The sequence below is a fragment of the Ascaphus truei genome, chromosome 2 (genome assembly GCF_040206685.1).
Source record: "Ascaphus truei isolate aAscTru1 chromosome 2, aAscTru1.hap1, whole genome shotgun sequence".
Classification (NCBI taxonomy): domain Eukaryota; kingdom Metazoa; phylum Chordata; class Amphibia; order Anura; family Ascaphidae; genus Ascaphus; species Ascaphus truei.
This window is the reverse complement of record NC_134484.1, coordinates 335685930-335703387: the sequence shown is the minus strand read 5'-3', so window position 1 is coordinate 335703387 and position 17458 is coordinate 335685930. Positions and strand designations below refer to the sequence as shown.

Below are 17458 nucleotides of genomic sequence, written 5' to 3'. Positions count from 1 at the left end.
AGTTAACATGTTCACGTTATGCGATTTACCATGCATTTCCTTGCATTTATAGGTGCATTCCCATTACCCGTGGTAAACAAAATACATTTCAAGCAGGTTTACAAAATAGCTGGGTAGAAATTGAACCGTTGCAGTCTTTAATAAAACACAATATTCAGATTTACAGTATGTGGGTTATAGATGAAGCCTTCTTTATTCTGATTTATTTCTGTCCCTCACAGATATTAATCTAGAAAAGGCTGTACCCCTCTAACCTTTGATAAAGCGCAAACACTGCACGAAACGCATTAGAGGGGTTTTGTTCCCTTGCTGTTTCTTTTAATGTGCCAATATAGCATTTTTTGTCCGTTAGTATAGCAGCCCAAATATCAATGGTATATATTGCATTCGGCACAATAAGAATAATACGTTGCGACGAATGCAATATATACCACATATATATATATATATGGACATCGTTGTGTTAGTCCAGTTGCGATAGTGCAGTATATATATATATATATATATATATATATATATATATATATATATATAACTAGCCACTTGGGCCACTAAAGGTTTAATTCTTGCACATTTAGATTTAGCAAGACTCGCTGTCCCCTGTGCCACAGTCGAAAAATCAAAAGTCTGCAGAGTCGGAGACAGTGTCTGCAGCAGTCGCACTGCAGGTAGTCCATGCCTCTGTATCGGACCCCATAGTTTTAATAATCAGAGCTGGCCCTGGTGCCGGAAACAATTTATCTTGCTATATCTGTATTAATGTTATGCTTTTTTGGGGTTTTTGTTTACGTTTTTTTGTATGCTAACCCTTTGGTGCCTGAAGACATTCACTTACAATGTATTGGTATCGTGAACACAAAAAATGTAAGAAAGTATTAATGTAAACACCGCACTCGAAATAGAAAACTTGCACACACAAATGTTTGAGAAAATGTTTATAATTTTCAAATGGTTTAGAAAACACATCAAAGTATGTATACAATGTACAGGGTAATCCTGAAAAACAGTGTCCCACAAATTCTACTCTTAATTGTTATCAAAACATACACATCTTAAAAACTCTAAAAAGCTTTCATAATACAAAGAAGAGGGTATCGGAGACTCAATCTCCCTGCTCGGGGGGGAAATCTCACAGCTATCCAGAGATCTGACACCGTCTGCAGACCACCCTGGTCTCCTCCAATCTCGAGGTTTCTGACTTGAATCTTCTCTCCTCCCTCCAACCGATGACAATGCATTTCGCTACGTGCTTTTTCAGGAGTCTGATTTATTTTTAATTTTTATGAAAGACCAAAACTCTGCACTATCGTTGCTCTTTTTTCTTTTCTTTTTTTTCCCCTGGTGAGAATTAAGAGTATAATTGGAACATCGGTCGGCTGTTTTGCTGCATCCAACTGACAGCTGACACTTGGCCACAACTCACCTTGCTGCCGGTAGCTTCAAAGTTAAGGCAAGTCCTTAACCCTTACCCTAAAAACCCTAACGTTAACCCTCTACCCTAACCACTAGAACGTACCTTATGTTAGAAGCGGCCGGCAGCTCAGTGTCCAGTGGCAGATCGGCTGCGACTGAAATGGCCACGAGCAAATTCTCCATTCCAAGACAAGAAGGGTGGTTACCGAGAGAACATATCCTGAGAATCCATATTGCATTTCATACTGCCTGTAACCCTTTGGGGACATGCAAATGAGATATCTGAAATTTTTTATTAGGATATACCTAATTAGCCGAGACATATTGCACCATATGTTTTGCCTTCTTTATTTCCGGTATTAGTCTCCGCTCCCCACATTCCAATGCATTGGTACCTTCAGACATCTACGGGGTTATATTTTGTGCCATAGGTTATTGTATTACATAACCAAGTGGTAGAACTGTGGGGGTATCTCCCAACGCTAATTTGTATGAGTTATTGCCTATTTGTATGACTAGGGCTATTTTACGCTGAGTAAACACTTTGTGTATGCAAATAAAATTAATATCCCTACCCATTTATAAATATTTTTTTTTTAGTGAAAACAGTGGTAATTCTTGAAAGAAAAGTATATAAATAAATATGTATATATATATATATATATATATATATATATATATATACTGACCTTTAGTGATTTTAACCCTATGGGCCATATTGATTGAGCAGTGCTAAGCCTTAAAGCACTTTACAGCCTATTCTGTAGAATGGGCTACACAATGCCTTACCGCTTAGCATTTGTTATTAAATATGGGTGTATGTCTGGGGAAACGAGCATCTTATTTCCACCAGAAATTGGACTGCAGGTTTTCAAATTTGGACTATTTATATGGTCAGGTAATAATTTGCACTGTATTTATTTGTATTTAGGCACTGGAATATTTGTTTGTATGTGTTATATTTGATCCTGAGTGGTCATTTATTTTTCCAGGCAGCCTTCCTTATCGGTAAAAGGTATTTAGATATTTATCACGGGTGTGATAGGTGCACTTCACATTTATACATTGACATTATTTATTTATTTATAAAATATTTTACCAGGAAGTAATACATTGAGAGTTACCTCTCGTTTTCAAGTATGTCCTGGGCACAGAGTTAAGACAAATAATACATGGTTACAAATAGTTACATAAATAAACAGGGTATACATTATATACAAGACATTGCATGCACAGTTAAAGAAAATATATGTTATGGGCGAATGAAACAGTTACAGACCAGATTAAAATGTGAGACAGCCTTAGATTTAAAAGAACTTAAACTGGTGGTGGATGTGAGAGTCTCTGGTAGGTTGTTCCAGTTTTGGGGTGCACGGTAGGAGAAGGAGGAGCGGCCGGATACTTTGTTGAGCCTTGGGACCATTAGCACTATTATACACAATTTACTTTTTTCACATCTTATATCCACCAGCTTTCTTGATATTTTATATTGAAGCTCTGTGCAAATGGCAACTAGCCAATTTCTACCCCCACAATTGATGTCTTGTTTTGTTTCAAAATCAAATAACCTGCAGCATGGTTGACCCAGCTTTTGATTCAGAATGCAAGGTAACAAACTGACCTTCAGTGCTTTATCAATTGTATGAACAAAAAGCACTAAACTGCTTTACTATCTCCTCCTTATTAAGTTGCCAAGCAATGTAAAGATTCACTCCAGTTTTCTTATTAAAGAGGGCAAACATTATAAATCAGAAAGGTAATCAATCCAACAAAAAGGTGCATTCTCTTAAGGGAGACAATTGAGTTGTTTTAGGGCTAGACTATTTAAAAAGGCAGTCGCACATAGACCTACATTCACCAAACTCCCATTAAATCCATGAACATACAGTGATGCTACCTGAAACAGGAACAGGCATTATTTTCCCTGAGCTAACGCTGTATTAACATAATTATATACAAAAGTAACAGCCATACTTGACGTCATTGGCATTGCTTTAAGTCCTGGCATTACTCCCATGCAGACTCTGAAATAGGTGTTTTAGAGTAAAGAATACTAAGAATAGATGATATAAGTTAATTAAATAAACTTTTGTCATATATTTAATATTAACCTCTTAAATCCATGGCTGGCTTGCCACTTATTTATTTATTTATAAAATATTTTACCAGGAAGTAATACATTGAGAGTTACCTCTCGTTTTCAAGTATGTCCTGGGCACAGAGTAAAACAAATAGTACATGGTTACAAATACAGTTATATAAATGAACAGGGTATACATTATATACAATACATTGCGTGCACAGTCAAAGAAAATATATATTATGAGCGTATGAAACAGTTACAGACCAGATTAAAATGTGAGCCAGCCTTAGATTTGAAAGAACTTAGGGCCTCATGCAGTAAGCGACGATTATGTGAAATCGGCAAGCTTATCGATTAGTCATGTTATTGGCGTTTTTCCCTCTCCGTATGCAGTAAGTGCCGAATACATTCAAAATCAACCAGAAAACAAATCCGCCCACTCTCACGATGATGAGCCGATCACACACAGGTGTATCGGCGTGCGTGGCGGGGTGCTGTTAGGTTGCACAATCACAAATCTTGCTGAATCAGGCGAAACAAGCATGTTTTTGATTGCGCGCCATATTTAAAGGCAACGTGTACTGCTAATCATTCTCTGTGTTGTTGGGAGTGAGAGAGAGAGAGAGACGCACAGAGCTGGACGATTGAAGATTTGCATATTGACTGAGAGACTTGTTGTGTATTGGGTGAGCTTTGTCCTTTGTTGTTTTGTTTACATCTTTGTCTTGTTTTATATGTGGAAGTGGGTCGTGTGATTGCCTGTACATTTCTTGTCTGTTTTTTGTGAGTGCTGGAAGTATGCCCGCAAAGCGTGGGAAGAGTGATGCTGGTGGGAGTGCTACTCGTGGGAGTACGCGTCGGAGTGAACGTTCTGTTCAGGGGAGTGATGTTGCTGGTGCACCGAGTGGTGTTGCTGGGAGTGGGAGTGCTGTTGTTGGGAGTGGGAGTGCTGGTGCTGCGAGTGGTGTTGCTGGGAGTGGGAGTGCTGTTGTTGGGAGTGGGAGTGCTGTTGTTGGGAGTGGGAGTGCTGTTGCTGTGAGTGGGAGTGCTGGTGCTGGGAGTGGGAGTGCTGTTGCTGTGAGTGGGAGTGCTGGTGCTGGGAGTGCTGGTGCTAGGAGTGTGAGTGCTGGTGCTAGGAGTGTGAGTGCTGGTGCTAGGAGTGTGAGTGCTGGTGCTAGGAGTGGGAGTGCTGGTGCTGGGAGTGCTGCTGGTGGCGCAGTTGCTGATGGGGTGTCTGGTGGTGGCGTGCTTGCTGGTGGCCAGCTTTTGGAGGCTCTTCCATTGGAAGAAGGAGAGTCCAGTCAGCACCAGCCAAGCTCTGACCCTAAACCTGCTCGGAAAAAACGTGTGGAGAAGCCACGTAATCCTCGCTTCAATGACCAGGAAAATAGGGCTCTTGTCACTGGCATTCTGGAGCACTATGACAGTCTCTATGGACATTTAGTAGGTAAGTGTAACTTTACATTTATTATTCAAATACATGTGATCCTAGGTCATCTGAGTTTTGTTCATATGCAAATATGGGTACACAATATCTTTCTATGTTCATTAGTGTGGAAACACAGCTTTTTATCATGCCTTACAAGGACAAATAAACACAGGCGGTCAATTTGCCAGAACTGCATACAATATGAATGCAACCTTGCTTACATGTATAGGTTTAGTAGTGAATGCTCATGTGCTGCACATATTACACATAAAACAGCATGTTTGCTATCTCTTGGAACAGCTAGCAGTGTAGGAAACTGGTGCTTATATTATTATTCATTTACCTCATATCTTTTATATGTTTTTCAAGGGCGGACAAGTGCAGCAAGCAAAAAAGAAATGTGGGACACAATAGTCATTGGTGTCAATGCCTGTGGGAATAGTGTCAGGGACAAGTATCATTGTCGGAAAAGATTTGATGATATTAGGTCCAAATTGAAAAAGAAAATACAAGACCAACGCGTGCATGCTACTGGCACTGGAGGTGGGCCCACACCACAACGTCTCATATTGACTCCATTGGAGGAGCTGCTTCGGCCAAAATTACTTACCGTCGTCGTGGAAGGCTTGGCTGGTGACCGTGACATTGGAATTTATCCGTCACAATTTCCAGCAGGTGATAAATATTACTGTACTAGGCGTGTCGTTGCTTACAGTTATTTTGCATATTTACACTGCTTTTTATACTGTCTTCACAATATAAGCATACCTGCATCTATATATGTATATGTCTGATTCTGTATATATATATCTCAAAATAGACATATATGTAGTAGTCCTACTAAAAGCAGTAACTAATATAGCACGTGCCATTGCGTGCTCATTTACATGTGAATTCCCAAAATGCATAGCTGCAGTGGAAGCAATTGATGGTGGGCGAAGATGGGGAACAACAGGGTAGTACACATGTGTAACACATGTTCATGAGAAATTATTAGTAGCTACAGGTACAGAACAGAAATATGTATCATATTATTGTGTATTTTATTTATTTTACTCCGACAAACATGACATTACTGCCTATTTTAAGCATGCATCAAAGAAATTGCATGTAACGGCCTACAAACATCACTGGCACTAACACATCTATAGTTGCTTATGAAAAGGTCCATTTTTGCTTTATGTCATATACAGACAGCATAATGAGGCACACGTATCATATGTTATGTCATTGTTTTCATAACTTAAACACTGCAGATGACTACTTAGCTCATCTACCATTGTGTTAAAGCAGCTGCAATTAATATCTCATCACAGCATACACTTCAACAGAGGGGGTGGGGTTCAGCACACACACTAATTACAGCCTCATTTCACGGTCAACTTAGTTCACACCATTTGCACCTGTTTCAAGTCATTGAAAGGTGTGGCTGATTAGGCTTTTTGGGGAAGGGAATACCTTTCTTACAACCTGAATAGCACAACTGAAGTTAATCACACTCATTTGAAAGCTTAACTCTAGCTACTAAATGCCCCAACAACTCATTACTTATCAAACCGTACGTCACACATTAGTTCACTCATATCTATAGTTGAACTACTATGAAAGACACATTATCACACACTGCATGTGTTGTCTTGTTGAGTCACAGCCACATTCAGGTGTGCCACATCTTCGATTAATGTACCACACATATCCTCTACCAAAAACAACACTTTTTGCAATATGACCACCTTCATGATAACCATTGTGAATGGTCATCTCATGATAGTTATGTACATTATGATACTGATATCACTACACAACATATGATTTTTATGTACTCATTTAATCTATTTATCCTCACGCATTACTGCAGAAACATAGTATGTTGTATGTTAGGGAACTCAAAAATTCTAAGTACACAGGCATGTACAGTGTTATTACAACTATTTATGTTCACTTTCACACACATTTTCGGTTAAGGAACTGATGTTGTTAGTTAATCATAAATACAGAACATACAATAAGTGTTTGTTCAATATTTACACATGTAAATGTAAAACTTATGTTATTGTTATATATAGTTGCCCCTGGAGGACATGTGTCACCTGAGATGGAACAAGTGTCTTCACCTGGGTCAGCCAGCTCAACACTACTAGAAGGTGAGTGTATCATTTGCTGCCCATATAATATGTGCTCTTCTATATGTTATGTTGTCATGTGCATTATTTGTTTTGCACATCTTCTTTAAATAGGATTACTTAGTGTCAGTGAAAATTAAGTGTAAGGCAACATGTATTGTGTTAGTGATGTTAATTATCATGTAGGACTTCTGAGTTTAGAGCAACTTTTCATTCATTCATATTTCATACTGAGTCCAAACATTATTCGTAAGTCAAGGTAGTTTTTAATGAGGTTATAAAACGTATGCTAACATGTTAGGTGTTACTTAGGACACAGTACAATTACATAGTAACACAGCATACATTAACATGCCATTTAATAATGTGTACATTTCTTTTTAGAACATCATGGTGATGAGGATGATGAGTATGATGAGGATGACGCCACAGAAGAGACTGAAATACAATCATGTGACCATGAAGAGGTGCCAATAGAAACTGTTGTACCGCCAAATCGTCCATCAACTTCCACATACGATGCAATTGTAGCTTCAGAGGGAAAAATAGTGGACGCAGAAAATCGTCGCCATTCAGACATGATGACAGTGCTGGAAAGGATGATTGGACTGCAGGAAGAAACAGTATCACAATTGGCACATCTCCACAGAGTCTTCATTGAAGTGCCTAAACAGTTGCAAAAAATCAACACCTCATTCGAAGCATTAGTTGTTCAGCAAACACAAGCTAATTACTGGAGAATGACTAATGTACCACAATTCAACACCTCCCAGCCAGGATCTGTTCATGCAGGTCAGTTTTCACCACATTCATCTGATATTCATTCACCAGGCCCAAATGTTACCGGTCAAGTAGCAGACATTGCTGTGCAGGTTCCTGATGACATCCTACCGCTGCCATCTGTACAAATTCAGCAGCAGACACCTACAAAGGAGGCGACAAAAACAAAACAAGACACACATGAAACAGACCAACCATCACTTGTGCAGTGTCTACCAACTTGCTCACATGTGTCACTGGGCACAAGCCCTGTCCGTGAACAGTCACTACCCAAAAGCCCTGTAGGTGAGTCGCTGCCCAAAAGCCCTGTAGGTGAATCGCTGCCCAAAAGCCCTGTAGGTGAGTCGCTGCCCAAAAGCCCTGTAGGTGAATCGCTGCCCAAAAGCCCTGTAGGTGAATCGCTGCCCAAAAGCCCTGTAGGTGAATCACTGCCCAAAAGCCCTGTAGGTGAGTCACTGGCCACAAGCCCTGTAGGTGAGTCACTGGCCACAAGCCCCGTAGGTGAACAGTCACTGGCCACAAGCCCTGCCCGTGAAGTGCCAGAGGCCACTCAAAGTGGCTCTGTTGTGCCTAAAGTTGGTGGCAAAAGAAAAAGGAAAATTCAAGAGACAACAAGCAGGCCTGTTACTCGCTCGCAAAAGGAACAAAAAAAATAAATGTTATAATTCAGAAAATATGTCTTTGGCCTTGTTTTGTTGACTTCAGATTATCTAATTACTATTGTATGTATGCTGAAGACTGTGTTGTTTCCAAACTTTCAACTATGTTCTTGTACACGTGAAGTTTTGGAAATGTTAACACTCATAATTAATTGTGTTATAAATATTTATGTTGTAATCGTCTGTTCAGTAATGGTCCACCAGGAGCCAGTTGCTAAGTTTAGAGAAGCTGCCATTGACTTTGCAGCAAAACATTGCATTTGGGTGTGTTAATTGATGTAAGAATTGCATATGCATATTAGTCACATGCAATTATTAAAACACCTAAGTAAGTGCAAACATCTTTCTTGTACGTGTACAGCAGGATTATGTGTAAATTATTACTTACCTTTGCCTTGCTTGGCCATTGTAATTTTGTCCTTTAATCAGTTGTGTGTTCGTTTCTATAACATCTCAGAATGTATAATAATATATATACACACACACACTGAGTGAGTGTGAGTGTGAGTGTGTGAGTGTGTATATATATATATATATGTATATGTGTATATATATATGTATATATGTGTATATATATATGTATATATGTGTATATATATATGTATATATGTGTATATATATATGTATATATGTGTATATATATATGTATATATGTGTATATATATATGTATATATGTGTATATATATATGTATATATATATGTATATATATATATATGTATATATGTGTGTGTATATATATATATATATATATATATATATATATATATATATATATATATATATATATATATATATATAGTACTATATAAACTGGTATACACAAACTAATACACTTCATGCTTCCTTGTGAAAGCACACTATTTTAATAATACAGGCCTAATGTTTGAGAAATATCCTAAGTATGAGACTCTAACAGTATTGTGCTTAAACAAATGTTTATTACTTCATTCAATCATGTTTCTCACCATTTAAATAGGTTTCATACAAGGTATACTTAATGCCATCAATGTTGTGTGTACTCCTGCAATATAAAAAAAAAAAAAATATTATATATAAATATATATATATTTTTATAAGAGATATATTTATATATATATATATATATATATATATATATATATATATATATATATATACACACGTATTTAAACTCATGCAGACAGGGAGTTAACCAGACTTTCACATACACACAGAAATGTAAGCGGGGAAAAAACATTTCTTTTTGCAGGTGTGTTTTTACTGATATGCCTGCCTAAGAAATATTTTCACACACTGGTCTTTGTTAGTTTTCAAAAAAACACTATGTGAACGCATTCACAGTCTAGGGATGTTTTTCACAAACGAGATAAAAGAAGGAGAAATGTTTCTCCCACAGTCCCATATCACGAACCACAACTGTTAACCCAATTAGACAACCAAATCCAATTGGCGTTTGAAATAAGGAGTCAAAGTAGTTACTTTTGTTGACCTTGACAAGGAAAAACAGGAGTTTGTTAGCCATTCAGCACATTCATTTTGATGAGCAAATAACACAGACCTGCACACAGCTTTTGTGCTACTCAGACATGGCTGATGAATTCGTTAACAATATTAATCCCCTTTTAGGGTATAAGTACATGATCTGTGAAGCCATCTTGAACAGTCGCGGACAGAAAGCAAGCACACGCCAAATCGATGATTTCATTCGAGCAAAATATCCTTATTACCAAGACCGTAAGCATGCACGGAATTTTAATTCCTCAATAAGATTCACTTTATCAAGTAATGACTTTTTTGAACGTGACCAGGATAAGCTACAACACACCTATGGTTTCTGGAAGATTGCCCCGGAAAAACAATTTATCCTGAAAGACGGCACTTATATTGTCGTGAAAGGCATATTTATTCCTAATGGCAATAGCAATGTATCCGCTACTACTGATCCGTTTGAATCGATACGTGCTGCAATATCTGCAGCCTCCATTCCTGAAACCCACATTGTACAAGAACAAAAGTACTATGATTATGTACCAAGCCTTTCAGCTGAAATTGCATTGGAATGGGAACCGGAAGAAATGAACCTACCTCCCGACCAATTATTTGAAGAAAGCAGTGGCGATTCCTATGAGCGCATCCTGGAGGAGATATGTGCCATACTGGATTCAGCGGTTGGGTTAAGCGTGGATGAAAATGGCTTGCATTTCTGGAGCGACCAGTTGCAGCCAGGCGAAGAGTTAATTCTAGAAGAATGGTAAATATAACAATCGTTATGCGTTGACTCTGCGTTTAAATTTTTTTTTTTTTTGTAACCACCATTTTCACTTTCAATGCGTGGATACAGCGTAACATTGCAGACTGCATAACATGTAGCGATCACAAACAAATTGTTTCCTAATACAATATAGTAGGACCTGAAAGAGTAGTACACATTGCTGACGGAATAAATATACGTACTTTCCTATCCCTTTAAACATATTAGCAACATTTTACCATTACTCTAACACATACCTGTTTTGTTATCATGCAACATCTACAACATTGAAAACCGGGTCCACCACGTATGACGTGGGACCCTTGTCATGGGCCAAGGCGTCCTTAAAAAGGATTAGTGATGTAAGTCCCGCCCCCAAGCGACGTGCGCGCCTCAAAGCCTATTGGCTGTCATGTTTTGTTATAGTAACGGTAACTGCAGTGTGTGATGCGTGCGGCTCAGTGTTTGTAGGCGTACCCTGGGCGTTAGCCGAATGTTAATTGAGTGGGAGGAGTGTTAGCGTGCGTTTCACGCTGGCTTAACATGACGTCACACGTATTGCATTTGCGCATTGTGTTATCGGCCGTGCTTTCTGTTCAAACACGTCTGTTTAAAAAGAATACAGATGTACTCGTTTAGAACGAATGTAGTTTCGTCTTCATTGTATTTGAAATAAAGATGTTATGTTTACTGGTATTTTCAACATGTATTGAACGCACAACGTACGCTTTGTTTTGCGCATGCGCTAACAGTTAGTGGAGCCAAGCGTGAAGTGCGTGCGCACACAAAGATGTGCGCGCACATCTTTCAGTATACAGGCAACGTTCACTTCTTATACATAGTTATGCCTGCTACAAATTTAAAGAAACATTACATACTGATGAACAGTTTTACTTCTAACATATAAGTGACTGACGTGTGTATCTACACAATCATATAGAGCTGCGTAACGCGTTGTCACGGATGCATATCTAGTAAGGTGCCATCTTTGACCATCATGTGTTTGCTGTATTTCAGAGATGTCGGGGAAGATACAATCGGATCAATGTATGATTTCAGAAGAGTCTACCTTTATATGAGATGATTGTGAGGAGGAGCCACCGACTACTATACTACATATGGAACTAATTTTATATTGCTTGCAGCGCTTATTAACAAACAATTAAAAATGTGATACCCTTATGCCTATATTGCATAAGCACTTAATTAACATAATGATGTTGCAAAAGAGTGCCTCATGAATTTTTATTGAGTGTTCTTTAATGACTACTAACATTTTATGACATGGTGTGTTTTATATATAACAACCATTCCCACTCTGCTAACACATTTGTGTATTATAATATGTAATGGAACGTATGACTGTCGAAACTATGTAACAATAATAATAATAATATGAGCATGTTCATGTATAGGGCTGCTAGTTGTACGCAGCGATTTACAGACACATGTTTCAGCCTGAGGTCCCTGGCCCGTGGAACGTACAAATGTTTTTTTTCCGCATGAGGCACAGGGAGATAAAGTGACTTGGCCAAGGTCACAAGGAGCCCACACCGGGAATTGAACCAGACTCCCCTGCTTCAAACTATCAGTGCCAGTGTGTGTCTTTACTCAGTGAGCCACTCCTTCTCCCAATGTAAAGGACACTTACAACCAAGTAGCCATTTATTTTTAAAATCTCTTGTTACATGGGTATGTAGATAAAATGGTTTGGGACTGTAGCAAATAATGTTAGTGGCCAGATGTTATGGTCCCCTCCAATGCATGATGTTCTGAATATGACATCACCATCATGTTATGAAGTACGTTTCTGTGTATATTTCATTAACCTAACTAACTATAGTTTACTGTGTTTATTAATCGTTTAGAAATACATAGTATAGTCAATATGATGATATAAGCTACCATAATAAAGCTGGTGTTATCATTTGTCGGTGTTATACATGGATCCTACACCAATTGATAGAGACACAAACAGTTGTCTTAAAAAGTGTGTCTATGCTAGTGATGAATGTGCTCCCGTAAGTAAACAAATAAGTACAGTTATCCCCTTTTCTCCAACCACCTCTATATTACATTAATGGAAATTATAAGGAAACATACATAAAATGTGATGAAATGTGAGTAATCATTTTGTAATACAATGCACATGAAAGCTCAAGAGTAGCTAAATGCATATACATGATACAGAAAGTACATATATGTAACATTTGTGTTTAAACCAATATGTTGGGTTTTTAGTTCCAATAATTATAGGAAGATTGAGGTAGCCACATCTTATGAGAGATGTCAGCAAATATACATACCATGATCAGTCATACTGGAGATATACCTATAATGCAAAGGAACAATATATAAATTGCAAACATTGACATGCCATCTTCAGTACCGTAAACAACACAGCAAAGTGTGTATTTGGTGTTAAATGTACAACACCATGTATATTTAATGACATTCAAAATGTAAATCAGCCTGGTGTACACATCATCTGGATGTACATGTTACACTGCACCAATAACATTGTATGTAAGCATACTAGAAGCATGAATGATTATGGGCATAATATGTGTTTTGTCTTAGCATAAGGAATAACACAATGCTAAAATATTATTGCTTTGTTACCCAAGTTGTATTCACATACACACAACTAAAGTACAATTGAAGAGGGATTATATAACCTGTGCAACAATAACATACCGGTGCCACATCCCTTTGTGCACACAGCAGAGAAAAGAAAGGTGTGCAACCCATATTCATCTGTGTCCTAACAGAAGGTTATATAAAGAAACATTATTGTTAATATAACATAATTAAACTATAAAAGTAGTACTAGGAACATATGAGTTTGTACTTACAAGAAAAAAATGAATTGATGAGATTCTGGCGTGTCTGGCCACCACTGGCTGTTTGTTCATTTTCAGCAGCTACATGGGTGGGATGCTCGTCTACCAAAGCCTCAGCTAGGTCTGACTGTACATTGTGCCTGAGTGCAACATTGTGCAAAATGCAACAGGCAAGGATAATATCAGACACTTTTTGAGGCTTGTATAGAAGAGCCCCACCAGTTCTGTCCAGACACCTAAACCTGGTCTTGAGTAGGCCAAATGTCCTCTCTATAACAGATCTTGTAGATATATGGGCTGCATTGTACCTGTCCTCTGCTTCAGTTTGAGGGTTTAGCACCGGAGTCAAGAGCCACGGCCTAATTCCGTATCCTGAGTCACCTATAATGAATGGAGCACACATAAGCTGACATTAGTGATCAAATTCTACAATGCCAACATTCCTAAATCAACATGTGTTTTGTGTTAGAACATGTAAATATGTACTCACCCAGCAGCCAACCAGGTTCAAAATGTCCCTCTTCGAACGCATGGAAGACTGAAGAGTTCCTCAGGATAGAGGAATCGTGACTGGAACCAGGGAACTTGGGTACCACATGCATTATCCTCATCGTCGCATCACATACCACCTGTACATTGAGTGAATGGTAGTGCTTCCGATTGCGGTACACATGCTCACTCTGACTAGGTGCAATCAAAGCAACATGTGTGCAATCGATTGCACCCAGCACACATGGTATCCCTGCTATATTATAAAAGCCAGTCCTGACTTCCAGCCACTCTGTCGCCTCTGTAGGAAAATGAATATAATTCCTAGCGCGTCTATTGAGTGCATAGAGAAACTGGGTCAAGGCCCGCGAGAATGTAGATTGCGAGACCCCGCCCACTATGCCCACAGTTGTCTGGTATGACGCGGAAGCAAGATAATGTAATGAGCACAGCATTTTAACAAGCCCAGGGACTGCACGACCTCTGGCTGTGAAAAAATCTAAATCCCCCCTTATCTCCTCATAAAGAGATAAGATTGCTGCTGAACTCAAACGATAGCGACTTACAATCTCCTCCTCACTCATCCCATCTAACAGGGTTCTCTCCCTGTACAGACGCGGACGAGGCACAAGTTGTCTCCTCTGTCTTCTCCTCTGATCTCCTGTCCCTCTACCTGTCCCTCGGCCTGTCCCTCTCCCTGTCCCTGTCGTATCCGCGTCACTGTCACTGTCCCTCGGTGTGTCCCTACCTTGCCCTATATGATTCTCTTGATCATCAAGCATGTCATAGAAAAGAATGTTCCTGCGTCTCCTAAACATTCGCAACATTTTGAAATGAGTAGCTGTGAATGAGCAGGTAATGTGCGTCCTTTAAATAGGTATGTGATGATGTCAGGTGACATAGTAAAATGCAAGGTGTTACATTAACATAATAAAGTACTTCTGTGGCAAGCTGTGTGCACTTGTTGTTCTAAGTATTTGTTGTGTGTATTCTGCAGGGAATGATGATATTTGGCAATGATGTGACGTGAAGCTTTGTACAAAGATTGCTTGCAAATAAATAGTTGCATGTGCAATGCATGTAACACTTGTGAACGCAAGAGTCAGTCATGTAATGAGACAAAAAGGCTGAGATTGACGTGGGAAAAGTTTTGTGTAACATGTGTAATTATCCATGTTATTGTGACATGTTGGCAACAATGAATAGTCGTGTGCATATGCATGCATTTGTGTAAGGAGGATAGTTGGTATAGAATGAGTTTACAAGGTGTCCCAATGATGAATTACTGTACATGTGTGTATAAGTTAGGTTGAAGTGCTTGTAATGCAACGGTTACAATGTAAACATGCAATGTGATTGAGCGTCCAATAAGTGACGTCATGAAAATAGGGAGGACCCAAAAGTATATGTAAACATGAGAAGACAGATGTACATGAACGTTTAAAGATGCGTGTCACATTACAAGCATTGTGTAATGTAAAGGAAGATGAATATACTGTGTATGTGTGACATGTGTGACATGTGTGACATCATGTAAATAATTGACGCTGAGTTGAGTAAAATGTGTGATATGATGTGAGGTTCTCCTTTAAGAGTGTAGTATAGTATTTTCCCTTGCCACATCATCACATGATGAGTAATGTGACCCGCAAATGCTGAAAACATGTAAAAGTCGAATGTTATGCAAATAAGACACATCAGCTGTGACACAATGCAGGGAATGCCCCCACACTGTAATGCAAATCCCCCTTGTATTGTGAGCAATGAAACGTAAACAGTACTATACTGTTATACGTCCCCGCTCCATTGACTTCCATTGATGTACAGAAGATGTTTTTTTTCTAAGTGCCGTTCCGGCAGCCTTAGCGATCGTTCTCCCGTCCAAACTGCCAACTTTAGTTGGCGGGAGAAATCGGCCATAACATCTCAATTTCGTAGTGCCGATCAGCCCCGATAAGCTGTTTTTTTATGTTGAATCCAGCCGATTTAAAAAAGTGGCGATCAGTGTCGAAAACAGGCTTATCGGCAGGCGACTGGCCATAACCAAATTATCGGCTCCGAAACCTGGCGATATGAAGCACTTATCGGCGCTTACTGAATCTCAAACCCAATTTTGGCTATAACATGGCCATATTTCCCTTATCAACGCTTACTGCATGAGGCCCTTAAACTGGTGGTGGATGTGAGAGTCTCTGGTAGGTTGCTGCAGGTTGTAGCCACTAAGGCTATATAAGGCTTATAGTGAGTATTTAATGCTCATTTCAATATATTACTTTAAATATATTTTGCAGCGACACACAAACACTATTATCACCCGATTTACCTTACACAAGTACTGACTAATGAATACAGCAGTGATATATATATATATTTTTTTTTTAACAAAAACTTTAGTTTTCATAAAAATAAAAAGTAAATCACCTTACCACAGTTTAATGAATAGGTCCCATAGTATGAGCCTTTGTTTTTGTATAAACTAAGAGCTGCCACAAGAGGGCAAATATTTTTTCATTGCGTTTAAGTTGACCGTGAATAAATATATATATATATATATATATATATATATATATATATATATATATATATATATATATATATATCTTTAATTTACTTGCCAAGTAAATGCAATCCAGATTTCAGTGTACCTGTGTTTCACTTTCCTGTGGGTTACTGACATATGAATAATGTGCAATTCTGAACATTTCTGCAGTAAAGTGTCAGCACTGTTCTTTATTTAAAGAAACATGCAGGCCTTTTCTGAGGTTAGTGTTGATAATGTGGCTTAGCAACTACAGCCCTGCTAGACATTTCCATTCCCACAAAACAGCTCAGACCAGAAGCAAAGTAGCTATTTCTCTGTCACTGGTATTCTCTTGAGGGGAAGATTCAAAATATAGTAAATCCATTCTCCTTATTCATTACAAGGAACCTTTGATGTGTTTTTCAGAAAATGTGGTACACATATATTTAAGGTAGGCAGTCTGGTTTCAGTGAAAAAGGAAATATTCATTCTCCCCAATTGTTAGGGAAATTTTTAATTTGCTGCAGACCAGAATTGTTTAACTTTAGAACTCACTGAATGTGAATCCAAACCCAAATATACAATAGAAAAAGCCTCTAAAGGGAATTAAAAACTCATGCGGTTATTTTGGTTTGGATACATTTCTTGGCTCCTTGAACCATGTTAAACAAAACTGTTCTTTACTTTGTGAAGGAGGAATCCATATAAAGTAGTGTACTTAAATATCAAAAAATTGAAAGGCGTCCGTCTTAGCATATTATCTGTGAACCAGGAGGTATTAACTTCTCTATATTATGGGGTCAATTACTCATTGTTCCCTGGGTTGCTTCCAACTGTTTCAATCAGCCTATCCAACTTCAACTTCGGTTGAAAGTACTGTATGTCC

The 17458-nt window shown here is 38.5% G+C and overlaps 2 protein-coding genes across 10 annotated transcripts in view; both read left to right on the top strand.

Annotated features, from left to right (window-relative positions):
- Positions 1-17458, top strand: part of BBS9 (Bardet-Biedl syndrome 9) — a 488279-nt gene that overhangs the window by 354340 nt on the left and 116481 nt on the right. The window lies entirely within an intron of this gene.
- Positions 1-17458, top strand: part of LOC142488850 (uncharacterized) — a 55011-nt gene that overhangs the window by 34473 nt on the left and 3080 nt on the right. Inside the window, exons 3-5 of the mRNA XM_075589188.1 lie at positions 5295-5600; positions 6992-7069; positions 7433-8167. Of these exons, the coding sequence (XP_075445303.1) occupies positions 5295-5600; positions 6992-7069; positions 7433-8167 (1119 nt within the window). The remainder of the gene's footprint in view (positions 1-5294; positions 5601-6991; positions 7070-7432; positions 8168-17458) is intronic.